Raw genomic sequence first — 15,334 nt, 5'->3', positions numbered from 1 at the left:
CAACTGATGAGCAAATAACATTTCTTAAGAAAAATAATAATACTTCGAGCTGAGGACCGGGGGACCTTATTTATATAAACGTATGAGCACACATATTGCACGTACTGTAAACCTTTACATGAACTTGCTGACATCACCAACTGAAAAAATTGATACATGAAATTTTATTAATCAACATTTAAAGTATAAACAACATCCATGTTTATTTTGTTTTTCCTTTTCAAAATATCACATTTCTAATGACATTCAAATCTATATTTCATTTACACAAGCACATTTGAAGAAACATCATTCAAGTAAATTTTAAAGTCATGAATAAAAAAAATAAAAAAAACATCAACACATAAATACAAGCACCACTTATATGGATCACCTTCATGCTAACTTGTGTCATCTTATAGAGTATGCTAAGAAACAAAATGAGAGATTCATTTATTAAAATAAATATTCTATCCTATCAACAGCGGCGCAGCTATGCACAAAATAAAGAGCATGCTGCAAATGGGAAGGGATCTGAGAGCTGCTAAGGTTTAACACCGGATTCTGACTGTTTAAACTAAAACAATCATCAAAGCATCTGACGAAAATACATGCTTGACACATTTTTTGTCATTAAAACTAGACCTACCAGATGGCAAGGATAAAAGTTCCTTTTTTTCTACTGCTAACATTATAATAACATGGATTGTGTTTGTTAGAAAGCAAGTATAAACAGAATTGTAATTTTACAAAAGGTTGAGGCAATTTTTTTTGGCAAAAGTATAGGAAAAATCACAAAACTGTAATAAATTTGAAATAAATTGTGACGTGTTTTAGATTCAAATCATAGGACAAATTTTGAGAACAAATGTCATCAAAAGTAATCATCAATTCAAAATAGATATTGTCAATCAATCTAACTAAAAGCTCATAGGAAATTAAGTCATTGGGGATATTTTAAACATAAAATTTGATTTCAGCGGAAAAAAAAACCCTCATAAATCATTTAACTTTGTACGATACCTAACTTAACAATATTTGAATTCCCAATGAATACTTTTTGAGGAAATTACAAGTGAACATTACATTTATTAATTTGGGAAAATCTATAATCTTTATAACAAGTGTTATATATATACAGTATGTACATGTATGCTATTTAGTGGGCTTTTGTTTAGCGTGATGTAAATTTGCCAACGTCATTTCTATTTCCCTGTTAATATACAGCATAGATGAGGAATAATTGTCTGCAAAATTATTGTGCCTGTTCGAGTATACAAGTACAAGTAAAATATTAAAATATTAATATTTGTTGAAATATAAACAAAGATCCACATCAAACTATAAAATAAAAACAAAGATTGATAACAATATTGGTAAAAAATATAAACAGAGATTCATATCAATATTTATTACAAAACAGAGATTCAATAAAAAGTTATTACTTTTGACACCACGTTTTGTTATAGAATACTTACAACCTAGTATTTGTGAGATTCAACAGTTTTGTATTAAGCATAACAAGTAATAAAACTTCACGGTGTATTTTCGAGTACTAGATAACAATATATACTCCTATTGTCATAATAAAAAGTTAACATATACATGCTAAGAAAAAGCAGCTATGTAATGGTCAAGAGAGTGCATTAAGTGGTTTATAAATGGGGATAACATTCATAGAAGAAGACTAATTTGTATATCATATATTCCCTTATTTTTATATCACATATCCCTCTAATGTTAACATTAAAATGATATGGATTGTAGTTGTTAGAAAGCATGTATAAATATAATTGTAATTTTTTTTGGGGGGGGGGGGCTATTTCAAAAGGTTGAGGCATTTTTCTGTTTTGGAAAAAGTATAGGAAAATCACAAAACTGTAATAAATTGAAATAAATTGTGACATGTGTTTTAGATTCAAATTATAGGACAAATTTTGAGAACAAAAGTTATCAAAAGTAATAATCAATTTAAAATTAAGAAATTGTCAATCAATCTAACTTAAACATGAAATTTGATTTCAGCAACAAAAAAAGTCAAAAATCATTAAAGATTTTTACGATATCTAAGTTAACAATTTTTGAACTCACAATGAATACTTTTTGAGGAAAATAATAAATAACAACATTAGATTTATTAATTTGGGAAAATCAATGATCTTTACAGCGAGTGTATTATACATATATTTTATAATATTCGTAAACTAGTATCTGTGAGATTCAACAGTTTTGTATTAAGCATAAACAAGTAATCAAACTTCATGGCGTATTTTCAAATACTAGATAACAATATATACTCCTATTGTCATAATAAAAAGTTAACATATACATGCTAAGAAAAAGCTGCTATGAAATGGTCAAGAGGCATTAAATGGTTTATAGATGGGGATAGCATTCATAGAAGAAGACTAATTTGTATATCATATATCATCTTTTTTTATATAGTACTCCATGAATTTCTACTGGTACATCTAGAAGCATACACAGGTTTAATCACACATTAATAAAATATAATTTGTTTAAATCTTGGAAAATCAACTTAATGAGTCACTGAGTAATTTCAATGACTGACTCAAAAACATTTTTAAAAATTCTTTTGAACTGAAATTATGAATACGCTAACAGTTATTCTACGGGCAAAAACTTTGAATGCAGTGGTTTTAACAAAATAGCACTAAAATAGCGCAATGTTACATGCTTTTTAGAATTGAGAAATGATTGATATTTGGGGTGTACATAATACATGCATCATCTTTTACTTAGAAGAAAAACATCCTATGTGGTGCAATGAAATATAAAAAAATATTTACCCCTGTGAGTATTGATTTATGAAAAATTAGACTCAAAGCATCTAACTGCATGCTTAACAAATAACAAATTGCAATTTTGTTTTCTAAATTGCAATTGGATACAAACAATACTCATAGAATATTGTGAATCAAAAACCTGAAGTCAACAAAAGCAACAACAACAAGATGGTGTCAATTTTGATTAATACAATAATATTGTGATTAAAAAAAATCTGATACACAAAAACATCATTAACAACAAAAAAACGTCAGTTGTATGATAACCTAAAAGTCTATTTCATGGCACCTTGTAAAAGAACGAATTCAGGATACATTTTCATCACATTGGACTTTTTTTTCAATGTTGCTTTTCCTCCTCTGAAATCTCGCTATGACGTTTTCTATAGCCAAAAGAGAAGCTGCAATGATGGCAAAGGAGCCAGCCACCCTCATGGAAGCTGACCAGGAGTCAGTAATGTCTTTGAGTCCACCTATCCAGGACATGAAAACGCCATTTTTATTCGTCTCAAAACATTTATAATAGTTAAATTTCTGCAAATTTATAAGGAAATATATCACTTTTATTTTTTGGCAATGTTTATACATTTTTTCCATGCTGGTTCAAAAAATTATCTGTTTTGTTATAGCTTGTGAGTTACACAAATTATAATGAATGTTCTTTTCATTCATGTTAACTGTTGAAGAATTTTATTGTAACCCTTTACCAAAAAAAGAGTCAAAATAAGCTAAACGATTAGTCTTAACAGAATAAGAATCTGCTAATCTGTCAAAAACCTGTCATTTTTCATTGAGAAATACTTTTAACTGTATCCTAAAATGATTAAGTGATTTTTTTCGTAAAATACAAAAATTATTACCTGAAAGCACTGGATTTATCAGCATGGAGATTGAAACAACTAAACAACTGATGCCCCAGGCACTTGCCAATTGTTCTATCCCAACACAATCCACAAGTATGATTACAAACGTCCCGTTGAACCCACCAGTGAAAATTCCAAATGCCATACACCAAGACAAAATGCTGATAAAATCCTTAAACGTTGGAATAAGAAGGTATCCAACACCGTGAATTAAGATGTACAGGATGAAAATCTCTTTCCTCCGTATGACACATTTGTCATTGATAAACCCAGCGATTAAACGACCCAAGACATCAACGCTGCCAAATGCAGGAATCAGATAGATGCTCTGATGGATCGAAAGGCTTTGTTCTCGCCCATAAGATGGGAGGATAATAAAAATAGAGTGATAGCTGTATGTCAGAAAGAAAAAGGACAACATAAGCAAAATAAAATTAACGCTTTTGAACAGGCTGAAGTTTAAGTTTTGGAAAAATTTACAGCAAGTGACAAGCTTGTTTTTTTGTGCCTTGGGAGAAATCTCTTCTACAAGCATAATCTCCTTTGGAATATTTTGACTGGATAGAGAAATAGATGATATTGCAGTGATACTAGCTCCCAGTGAACCGCTCTCAGATGATTTGTGGTGTCGTTTGGATGTAGGAGAAGACTGGCTATTGTACTCTGAATTCTTAATCAATTGTACTCTTACTTCATGATCTACATTCATGCCTCCCCTTTGAGCATCCTTTGTATTTAAATCTTTATCTTCTGGTAATTCTTGTTCTGTCGTGTCATGAAAACAATGATAATTATTCACATTTTTCTCCAGGTTTTTATCTGGAAGCAGTTGCTGAGCCTCTTTCTGTACTAGTGGATACTTATGCGCTGGTCTGAGCAATAAAGCACATGGACATATGTGTCCCATGATCGCTCCTAAAATCAGCATACAACCCTTTAAACCATAGCTATCAATCAGAAACTGCATCAGAATCGGCACACATATGCCCCCCACTGCAGCCCCTGCCATGTTAATTCCATTTGCCACTCCTCTTCTTTTGTTGAATTGACGTGTACTGATGACAACACTTGGTGGAAAGCTGAGTCCAAAGCCAAAACCTACAACACAAGAGAGCCACCATGACATTCATGCTATTCATTACAGGTATTACAGACAATATAGTAAAAATATTACATTTGACTAATATGATAAGCTATACAACAGTGTATTGTAAAGGAGCAATTTTTCAAATATGATAATTATTCTAATTACAGTAGATTGGTATCATAGTAAGATATTATACATATATTACATCAAGGGCGATAAACCAGAATATTTGCCCCGAGGTGACTGGAAAGCCCTGGAGTGTTATGTAGCCCGATGCCGAAGGCAAAGGGCGACATAAAACTCCAGGGCTTTCCTGTCACCAAGGGACAAATGTTCTGGTATTGTCGCCCAAGAAGACATGTAGTATATGTTATATAACATTATTAAAATAAAAATCTTTATTATTAGAATATATTTATCTCATTAACATGTGCATTTTAATTATTTATGCATCTTACAAATCAATTTTCTTGCAAAATATCGATTGATGCTTTCAAACAGAATAGAATTATTCAAATTAAACAATTAAAGTAAGTTTCTCTGAACAGCAGACACTGTCATGACATTTTTTTTCGAGGAACTGTTTGCTTAGCTAAATTTCGAACCCGACGTAATTATTATGCAAAATGATTGCACGGGAGGGTGATATAACAGTTTTGGGAGGGCACTATAACCATTTTCTGTGAAATATAACTTTTTCCGGGAGGGCAATATAACTTTTTCCGGTGTGATTCAGCAATTTTCAGGGCATAGTAATAAAATTATCTTATTTGTGACATAACAAGATAACTAATTATTCAAAAATGTTATATAATGACCTACTTTCGGGTTTAATCAATGCAAGAAGGCAATTGCTGATTGTTTAGGATATACTAGACATACATTACATACCTGGAAATTTTGTACCTTTAAGTAACTGAAAACTGATTAAACAAATATTCTGATATTTTTGAATTTGTTTAACTGTAACAGAATTTATCTCTCTTATCAGAGGTTTACTACCCTTAAAACACTAGCTTACCTGTGAGTACCCCATAAGTAAAGTACATGACTTCTATGGAAGGTGCAAAGGAACTGAGAACTAATCCTGAGCTTGTCAACAGACCTCCAACAAAAATAACTCTCTGGTGAGTATACCGATCGCATAACCAATTGGAAAAGGGACCTGAAGTGAAATATGTATATTTGTCAGATACATGTACAAATCTGGGGCTCTACAGAATTTGAATTAAAATCAAAATCTCTTTGTTGATTTCTGTGTATAGTGTTGACACCTACAGTGGAGTCATTGAAATATTCATGGGGGACTCGGATTATTTTTCTTGGATTTTGTGGTTGCATGATCATTTATTTAAGAGAGCTCTACAGGACTTCACTGATCAAAATCAACTAACCCTGTGTGGACCACACAATTGAATAGAATAAAATCTCCTCATCAAATTGTGCATCTAATTTGAAATCATTTATATATTTTTTGGGGCCCTTTTTCTCAGATTCTGTTGGTACCTTTTATCACTAACAAATGTCAACAACAAATCAATAAACACAGTCTTTATTCATTCTATAAAGAAGCAATTTAATGAATTTATCAAAAAAATTGGCAATCCACAAATAATTTGACCACACAAATTTGATTGATTCAGCTGTGTCTGTTTAGATTACTGATTTGAAATACTGTATAGCTGAAGAAGTACCAGCTTGAAACAGCACCCAAATCATTTCTAGGTTTAGATCTTGAACTTACTGAGTGAGAGAAAGAAGAAGCCAGTGATGGACTGAATAACAGTCAGCTGACTTTTGGGAATCTGGTAAACCTTGCCAAACTCCAACAATAGGACCCCAAAGGATTTAATCCCTCCAATCACAAAAAGGGAGATAGTGGCAGTACCTGAAAACAGTGAACAAATGGAAGCAGTTTGTTTGACAATATTAATTAGAGATAATGTAGAGGGACAAAAGAGCAATCAAATCTAATGTATTGAACTTTTATTGAATAAAGTACTACAAGTTTGTTTAATATATGATGTATATAATTACAAATGAATTGTGGAACAAATTTAACTTCAGACTACATACAAGTTTCAACAGCTGTCTGAATCAGTAGGAGGGGGCCAGACATGGGGCCATTAGATGTGACCTGTTCAATCAAAACCGTGGGTTCAACAAAGCCAATGATAGAAATACTGAATGGACGCTGAGTGATATTGTCAGAGATACAAACATTTATGTACTTACTGAATAAAATGACCCAGGCCCAGCCATGGTCCACCGGAACATCATAAACTAGGGGAGTGTCCTTGTCCCCTGACTCTTGACCTTTGTCCAGGTTTTCATTGACTCCATGGACATGATTTTTCTCCTTTTGCATCCTAATATCAACAAGAGTTTCATAAATTACCAGACATAAATTCTAAACATACATAATCACAGATTATAAAGCTCACCGAGACGAGGCATCACCCTTATGAGGCATCACCTGTATGAGACCACCTTTATCAAATTATATGAAAATAATACTTTATGATCTTGGATAGTCATGGATACTGTTTTGACACAATATCATATATCATCTGCTAAAAAATTGTATGATAAACATATGTTCATTTCTTACAGTATTTCAAGATACAATGTTTATCAATACATGTAATATAAAATACAATATTGCATCCTATCATACTTACAATATATATCATATAATACAATAAAATACTGTAATAAATAATGATGAGATATGATACTGTAACACATGATATGACATTGTATTGTGTTTTACATTTTTGTATTTGATCGCATAATACAATATTATATAAATAGTGCCTGTTTGGGAGGGTAACAGTTGAAATTGACACCCCGAGAAAACCATTGTCAACCGACGCGAAGCGGAGGTTGACAATGGTTTTCGAGGGGTGTCAATTTCAACTGTTATCCTCCAAACAGGCACTATTTATTTTGTTATACTGAATGTCTAAATTTTTAAGAAAATTTTACTGCTTTTATATAGGAATAACGTGAATTCTACAGCGAACCGTACGCGCATAATTTTCGCGCATGTAACAATTTTTAATGTTACCCGTTGCTAAGTGCGTTGCTAATGCTGAGGGTAATAGAAAGGATTATGAACTGCGTTTTAACCAGTCAGATTGCAGTATTTAACATGAAAGTATAACAATACATAATAGTGTTATATGATACAATATCATATCACATAATACATCACAATATTGTACATCATGATATCATATTGTATAGTAGCTATGATATCATATTAAATAATACTGTATCATATTTAATACATAATATGGTATTGGATCATATGATACAATATAATTTGATTTTGTTTGTCATTTTAGCTAACACAATTATAAAACATTTGACCTGTAATATGCATGAATACATCAAATAATTTAAACTTAAAAAATTTTTAGAAGTAAACTACGAATCATTTATATTATCGTTAAATCAACTGTGCAAGCTATTATCTATAATGTGACCTGTTCTAAAAAACTAAACCTCCTCCAGCATCCGAAGCCTATGACTCAGACTCAGCATCCATGCCTGTCAGGTGCATCAGTATCATAAGACACACCATCCATGCAAGTTTGGTGAAGTTAGGACCAATAATACCTAAGATATATTTTTTAGCATCCTTGATAATGGAGATCAGGCTTAAATTGCATCCGAAGCTACCTCTGCAATTCATTTATATTATAGTTTAATCAACTATGCAAGTTTAAAATAGTACTGCTATTTATTAAACATGTGACCTGTTCCAAAATACTTAACCTTATCCAGCATCTGAAACCTATGACTCAGATTCAGCATTCAAGCCTGTCTGGTGCATCAATATCATAAAATGCACCATCCATGCAAGTTTGGTGAAGTTTAAAGACCAGTAGTAACTATGATCAGAGGGCACCTGCTCCAAAAACTTAAACCAGATCTAAAAACTTTAAGCTTCTTCGGCATCTGGAACCTATGGCTCAGATTCTGCACTCAAGCCTGTCTGGTGCATCAGTATCATAAGACCCACCATCCATGCAAGTTTGGTGACGCTAGGACCAGTAACTTAGATATTGCTATCAAAGGGCACCTTCACCAAAAACTTTAACCTGCTCCAAAATCTGAAATTCAGGATTCAGGTTCAGAATCCAAGTCTTTCAAGTCCATAAGTAGGTCCAGATGCATCATCCATGCACGTTTGGTGAAGATAGGACAAGTAATAAACTTAAATACAGGACCTGCAACAAAAACTATCACCAGGTCCGGACGCCGATGCCGGGGTATAGCATAAGCTTCCCCTGACTTCGTCTTGGTGAGCTAAAAACCATACAGACTCCTGTGTAATCTATTAAGTTAAAAGTTAAGTATGCAGGTTATTACAAATAAACAAGAAGCACACAAATCTTCACAGTCATCCGAGTACCATAGCCTGTAGATAAACCTCAAATTTCAAAAACTCTCAAATTTGCAATTAAAGCTTCATTTTGGATGTTTGCAAACATTAAATCATAAAAGGGAGCAAGAGTTAAAGGAATCTTGGATTATCTATACCCAAGCTCCAGAGGCCAAAAATTGTAAACTTTTGGTAAAAAGAGACCTGCAGGCCTTTAAAAGTTTGTATCTGAAAATGTTGTGAGATTTGTTCACTATTATTACTTATTAGGTTAGTTACTGACACACTACGGAAATATATTGGGTTGTTCAATCTCATAGATGGCGAGGACTTCCAAGCGACATATTTATTCACAAATAGCGATGATCTACGCAAAGCCATGTACAAGATGCCTTACATCTCGTCCATTTTAACTCATTTAAACTCTTCAAAATTTTCAATGTCACCTTTCAAATACTCTTTCAAAATCTTTGCTTCACCCATGTTTACTTACAATGTTTTGTTGCTATTCAATTTTAAATGTTTTCTCTCATTCCTCTGCAAAGATTTGAGCAAATTTCGACGCTGCCATTTTGTTCTGCTCCAGACAAAACAATGTGACGTCAATATTCTAAGGGCAACTACTCTAATTTTAAAGAATTTCAAAGGGCAACTACTCCAAATACTTTAAGAACTTACGGCATGCAGTTTCTGTATAAAATACTATAAAATGTCAAAATGAGTAAGCGAAACGTCTACCAATGACGGCCATATTGCCTAATATTATTTCTCACAGAACAAATATAGAGATATATGAGGCAATCACGTGCTATGTTTAAACCAATGAAAATGTAACATTTCAGTCCAAGGGAAAACAAATGTTCATAACATGGCCATATTGGACCCCCTAGGGTCTGAGCCCCTTACCCAGGGGCCATGAAATTCATAAATTTGGTAGTCAGAGGATTTCATAAACATTATAATCATGCATTTAGGTGCTTTTTTCACATGTGTGGGAGTAGAGAAGATTTTTTTTTTAATTTGGCCATTTCTTCTGCATATTTGACCAACCCATAGGGCCTGAAGGTAAGGTCATAAATTTCAAAATTTAAATTCCTCTTATCCTTTCGATGCTTCAAACCAAAAATCATAACAAATGACCGTGTAGTTTTCAAAAAGAAGTTAAAAATGTAAAATTGTTAACAGACGATGCACAACAATGGACAAAGACCAATGGCAATAGGTCACCTGAGTGACTCATGTGATTTAAAGAGTGTTACATAATTAATATATACATTGTATGCACTTGCTTACAGACACAGGGCACAATATCTGGGGCAGAACACTTCCCATACACAGTGTTTACTTTAAGGTCACAAAATATAGGTGACAATGGTAAAGACACATTTTAATGCATTTATGATTTATTTTTGTTGGGTCAGCTTTTGTCATCCCAGAAAGACACATGTAAAACAGTTGAAAATCAGATATCTTCATTTTTGACACAAAGAGGAGTGAAACTAAATGTTACCTTTGATTTTTAATTGATGATTAAACCGCCATACAAATTTTATGAAAACTTTGGTTCAAATACATATTGCATCAAAGTTCAAAAAATAAAACATGGTCTTGAAATTCTTTAACTTACCTGTCCAGATCCTGATATGAACCTATAGAAGAGCAAAACATTCATTAATCTGAGTGACTCATTTGACAGGTGAAGAGGTCAGATTTTTTTTTATGTCACAATGATCCTCACACTTTCTTATGAACTACAGATTGTAAATTAATGACTTTTGCATGAATTATTACAGACATAGAAATAAGTTTATGTATAATTCTGAAAATTAAATTTGCTTTTATATTCTTAAATTGTTTGCTCAAGATATACATCTTATTGCATTACAAGTGATTTAAAAATTGGGACAGACTATAAATCTACTGGTGTGTGATCAATTCTCCCCAAGTAACATTTCTCTTTGAACAGTGCATTAATTAAATTTTTCATGTATACTAATATGTATTACGGTGCGACCGTTGGGGCGAGCGCAGCATGTGATAAAATAATGATTGAATTATGATAAAACAATAAAAATAAAAGTAGCGACGTAAAGTAAATAAATTTGAATGCAGAATAAAATAAACATGCCTATTTTTTCCAGTAAATTTTCATTATTCATAATTCATAAGATTTTGTTATCTATTTATATATAAAATTTATCTCGGATAAAATGTGTTGAATAATAATGATTTTAACATAATGTACATTACAGTTTATTTCCTCTTTTCTTGCAGCAGACATTTTTCTTAAACTTACATAAAAACAATTGACTTATCACAGAGTCCCCCGTTTAAAAAAAATCAAATTTACGTATAAAAAAATTTGCTGATCATATAATAAGGAAAATGGATCCCCCGGGAGCATGTAATAAATGGAAGTGAAAATAAAGACACTATTGAGCAGCTAAAGAGCTAAAGGATACTACGCACTCCCAATTCTTCACCCGGATTAGAATTTTCCTGATTTTGAGAATTTCTTTTTCTTTTTGCTTGCGAAGATTTTTTGAATGATGTTGCCATGCCATGCCACGCCCCCTTTAAAAAAACATTCCTGGAAATTACCGTAAATATAGTGAATAAAATAAATGTGAGCATTCATCCAAATGAGAGCAAGTAACAGCTGTTTCCTATCTTTGAAGAAATGTCCCCATTCGTTAGCTCTGCAAGATTTTGAGAAGATTTTGGTATTTATATTTCAGCAGATTTACAATTACTACTTAGAGAAATTTCCCCTTATTGTGACGTCAAAGTTCACTTCAGTCAAGTGTCGTCTGTCTCTTTTTAAAAAAAACTACGCGAGATATACTGTTTTGTTTTCTTAAAAGCATTATGTTCTTGAAATTACATAATTTATCTGTTTCTAAAAAGTTCTACTTTGATTCTCGCGAGATGGTATCCAGTCTAGTGAGATCGACCGACATTGAGGAATTGCATTGTGGGTCGAAATTTACTGACGCCGAAAAATTCTGTCGGATCAATGTGTAAGAAATCCATTGTGACGTCACTCGAAAGGGCGATAACTCCGTTAGTCTTATGTAATGGATTTTGCGTTGTTTCAGCAGTATATTTACAATGAATGTACATAGACTTTTATCTTGTTCTCGTGAGAGTGTGAAATAGGAAACCATAATTACAGGGAACTACTGGGACGATTTTAACAGTGTGCAAAATTAACGGTAGACCGATAGACAAAATCTATAGAAAATTTGCCCGGTCTATAGTAACTCGAATATTTGTAGACCAACTTGTCTATGGAACGAACGCAGCCTGTCATCTAGTCGATTGAACGTTTTACTCAATACCTTCTTAAATACACTGCGATAAGAAGCAGAATGTATATGCCATGTAAAAGTCAAAAACAATATTCAGAGCATGTCATTTTTTGACAAACTGAAGTATTCACAAGGTGCTAGACCTGGGAAAAAAACCTGGATAGTCATACATTATTCTAGTTTTCGCATTCGTGAACCCAGACTGCACACCTGGAATTCATGATGACGTTCAGTTTTCCTTACGTTGTCTTAGAATCTGCGCTTTTGTTTCCTTTTGTATCGTGTTATCTACAGTATTCAAGGGAATAGGGTATTTTATGTATCTATTTTCCTTTACTTTATATGATCAGTTTTTTGGATTGGTATTACAAAATAATCATTACAAGGCAATGTCACTGCGTGTGGGTTTAGAGCCGGGCACCCTTCACCATGTCCTATAGAAAGAGTTCCTATTGTGTTGTGAAGTACCAGGTTATTTCACCATGTTCACCCTGAATAAAATTACAATACAAATAAAGAATGATATTTTTTGTTGTTTTTGGTCTATAGGAAATCAGTCAGTTCTTTAGATTTTGAAAATGTTGTAGACCGATTGTCTATAGTACAAAAAAGTTAATTTCGCACACTGTTTAAATATGGCATTACTGGTCCGATTTACTGACGCCAAAAAAATCCGTTAAATGAATGTGCAAATAGTCCGAATTTTCTATTCACACACGCCTTGCCGGTAGAGCTTGCTTCGCGCCGGCGCACAGCGCCGGCGAGCTGCGCTCACTATTATGTGTTGATAAATTGAGGTAAAAATGCACTGCCAAGAAATGACACTTGGTGAGAATTGGTTGTATGCTAGTTACATACAGGTTCAATGTTAAAACAATTCAGTTGTTCTGCTTTGAATTTGTATTTCGTTTTATGGATTTTTGAGATGGTTCACGGTTTAAATTGTTATTGTCATTTTTTCATGCAATTACTAGTATTGCCTGAAACTTTATCTATTTTTCAAGGGAGTGTCAGTTTTAAAGAAAATGATTTTGTTTGTCAAATTAATCAAGTAAGGGCATATAGATCATTTCCCATAGGCCTATACTTTATTGTTAAATAGCTTGCCCTCTAGTCTCATTTAAATGTCCCAGATGCAATATATATGGTTCATTTGTTTCATTTTGTTTCCTTTGTTTCGATTCATTAATTTGAGTTTTTAAAGTGATACGTGATTTTCTCTAGCTTGTCTACAAAAAGGGGAAAAAAATAACCCACGCAGGTCCAAATACCGGGTAGATCTCTATATAAATAACCAGGGCATCAAAAAGCCTGTCTGATAGACCCGTGACTGTTTGCATGGTGTTTATACATATTTACCTTTATAATAAACGAAACCAACATGTTCTGTTTCTTGAATCAACTGCCATCCTATAAAACAGTAACCTAGCACAAATTGATCATCGATCGAATTCAAGTAAGATTTCGTCAGCTGTTTCAGACGCACCGACATGAGGTTGTCGCAAAATAGTTGCCACTTTACCATGGATATCTGTTGAAGACTTTACAATAAAAATTTTATTACTTTAAATAATTCATATAAAATGCATATTATCTAACGTTATAGCCATTTAATAATTCAATAAAAAATTAATCAATATTCGGCATTTAACCGTAAACGTGATTCTAAACAGATATCAGTTTTGGTTCCATACAGGCCTATGGGCTACATTGCTCATATGGTTCCAACTTTTGCTCAAGCTGTTAACCAGTTTTGATAAATAATTAACAACATATAACTGGACAATCATCTAAAGCAAATTAATTTCACACCACTTAACTTAGCCTAAAATTTCCCCTCATAACATATACATTCAATATTTTTTAAAGAATTGTACTAAAGTCACTCTTGATCGATTTTGAAAAGATCTAATAAATACTGACTTTGTTTTGTTTCTCAAGTTTGAAAAGTATTTTATTCATAATACATGTATATACATATATATTAAAGTATACATGGAACATGGATTTAATAAACAGCAGACAGTGTAGCCCATATTAGTTCTTCCATAAGAGAACAAGGTACAGATATAACAATAGTATATATTTGTAGTTTTACAAAGACCTTTTAAATAATCTATAAAGACATTACAGAATGTAAAAGTGTTATATACAAAATGAAATATAGAATAACAATCAGGTACAGTTAGAAAATCAAAGGAGGAAATATCGGGGGGGGGGATATAGAATATGCTCAATATTATGTATACATGTACGTCTAAGTTACATACAAAAACATACTGTATACAGGGAAATATTCGCCCCCGTTTTATTTTCGCCCCTGTCGCCCTTCTTGTCATTAGGCTAATTTAAGAATGGGCGAATTCCAGTGTTTCAAAATATTTCTCTCTAAACACAACTGCATCTTGGCGAATTCGTGACGGGGCAAAACTGTTTGCAAGTGCAGATGGTCGAAAATTACACGAAGCGAAAATAACCCTGCATACAGTATATTGTTAAATTATACGATTGTACATTCTAAAATCTTTTTGTGTGTTTCATAAAATAAGGAATTTGGTTAAAAAACCATATTTCCATCAAGGGATAGACAATTGTAGCCAAATTATTCAATATTAACATCTATTGATATGTCGTGATTATTCATATATCCAATCAGATACTGTCTGGTAAAACTGTTACATGGACATTGAAGAAAGAGACGAATACAATCTTTATTATAGTAATAACATTTACAACATTTAGCTGAATCGGTTAAATTATGTTTGAACAAATCTGGAACAAGATTACTTGAAAACTTCTAAGCTGATAATGGAATATGTTTAGCTGTCTTTGTCCATAGCTATAATTTGGCTTTTGTTTTAATCTTTAAAACTTCTGTCTTTCGTTCTTTGCTT

The 15,334-nt window shown here is 32.6% G+C and overlaps 1 protein-coding gene across 2 annotated transcripts; it reads right to left on the bottom strand.

The window, feature by feature from the left end:
- Nucleotides 1-148: 148 nt before the first annotated feature.
- LOC128181524 (monocarboxylate transporter 5-like) lies at nt 149-14,045 on the bottom strand. Of its 2 annotated transcripts, XM_052849950.1 has the most exons (7): nt 13,800-14,045; nt 10,757-10,778; nt 6,972-7,105; nt 6,481-6,624; nt 5,758-5,901; nt 3,647-4,747; nt 149-3,259 (listed from the first exon to the last, which is right to left on the bottom strand). In XM_052849950.1, exons 1-7 carry the CDS (start codon nt 13,963-13,965, stop codon nt 3,093-3,095), a joined length of 1,878 nt encoding a protein of 625 aa, XP_052705910.1. In that variant the 5' UTR covers nt 13,966-14,045; the 3' UTR covers nt 149-3,092. The 2 variants fall into 2 exon arrangements, with proteins under 2 accessions (XP_052705910.1, XP_052705911.1); XM_052849951.1 differs by lacking the exons at nt 10,757-10,778; nt 13,800-14,045 and adding an exon at nt 6,813-6,873 and having other exon boundaries at nt 6,972-7,107.
- Nucleotides 14,046-15,334: the final 1,289 nt, after the last annotated feature.

The sequence above is a fragment of the Crassostrea angulata genome, chromosome 4 (genome assembly GCF_025612915.1).
Source record: "Crassostrea angulata isolate pt1a10 chromosome 4, ASM2561291v2, whole genome shotgun sequence".
Classification (NCBI taxonomy): Eukaryota; Metazoa; Mollusca; class Bivalvia; order Ostreida; family Ostreidae; genus Magallana; species Magallana angulata.
Note: the sequence above shows the minus strand (reverse complement) of the source record. Positions and strands in the feature narration are given on the sequence as shown.

What these genes read in the sequence shown, in the direction of transcription:
- LOC128181524 (XM_052849950.1), bottom strand. Translation starts at nt 13,965, where the DNA reads ATGGTAAAGTGGCAACTATTTTGCGACAACCTCATGTCGGTGCGTCTG. An exon ending in TCATATCAGGATCTGGACAG is followed by an intron (nt 7,106 to 10,756) that starts GTAAGTTAAAGA and finishes TGTTGATATTAG; the next exon opens with GATGCAAAAGGAGAAAAATC. An exon ending in GGCCTGGGTCATTTTATTCA is followed by an intron (nt 6,625 to 6,971) that starts GTAAGTACATAA and finishes CACTGTTTTCAG; the next exon opens with GTACTGCCACTATCTCCCTT.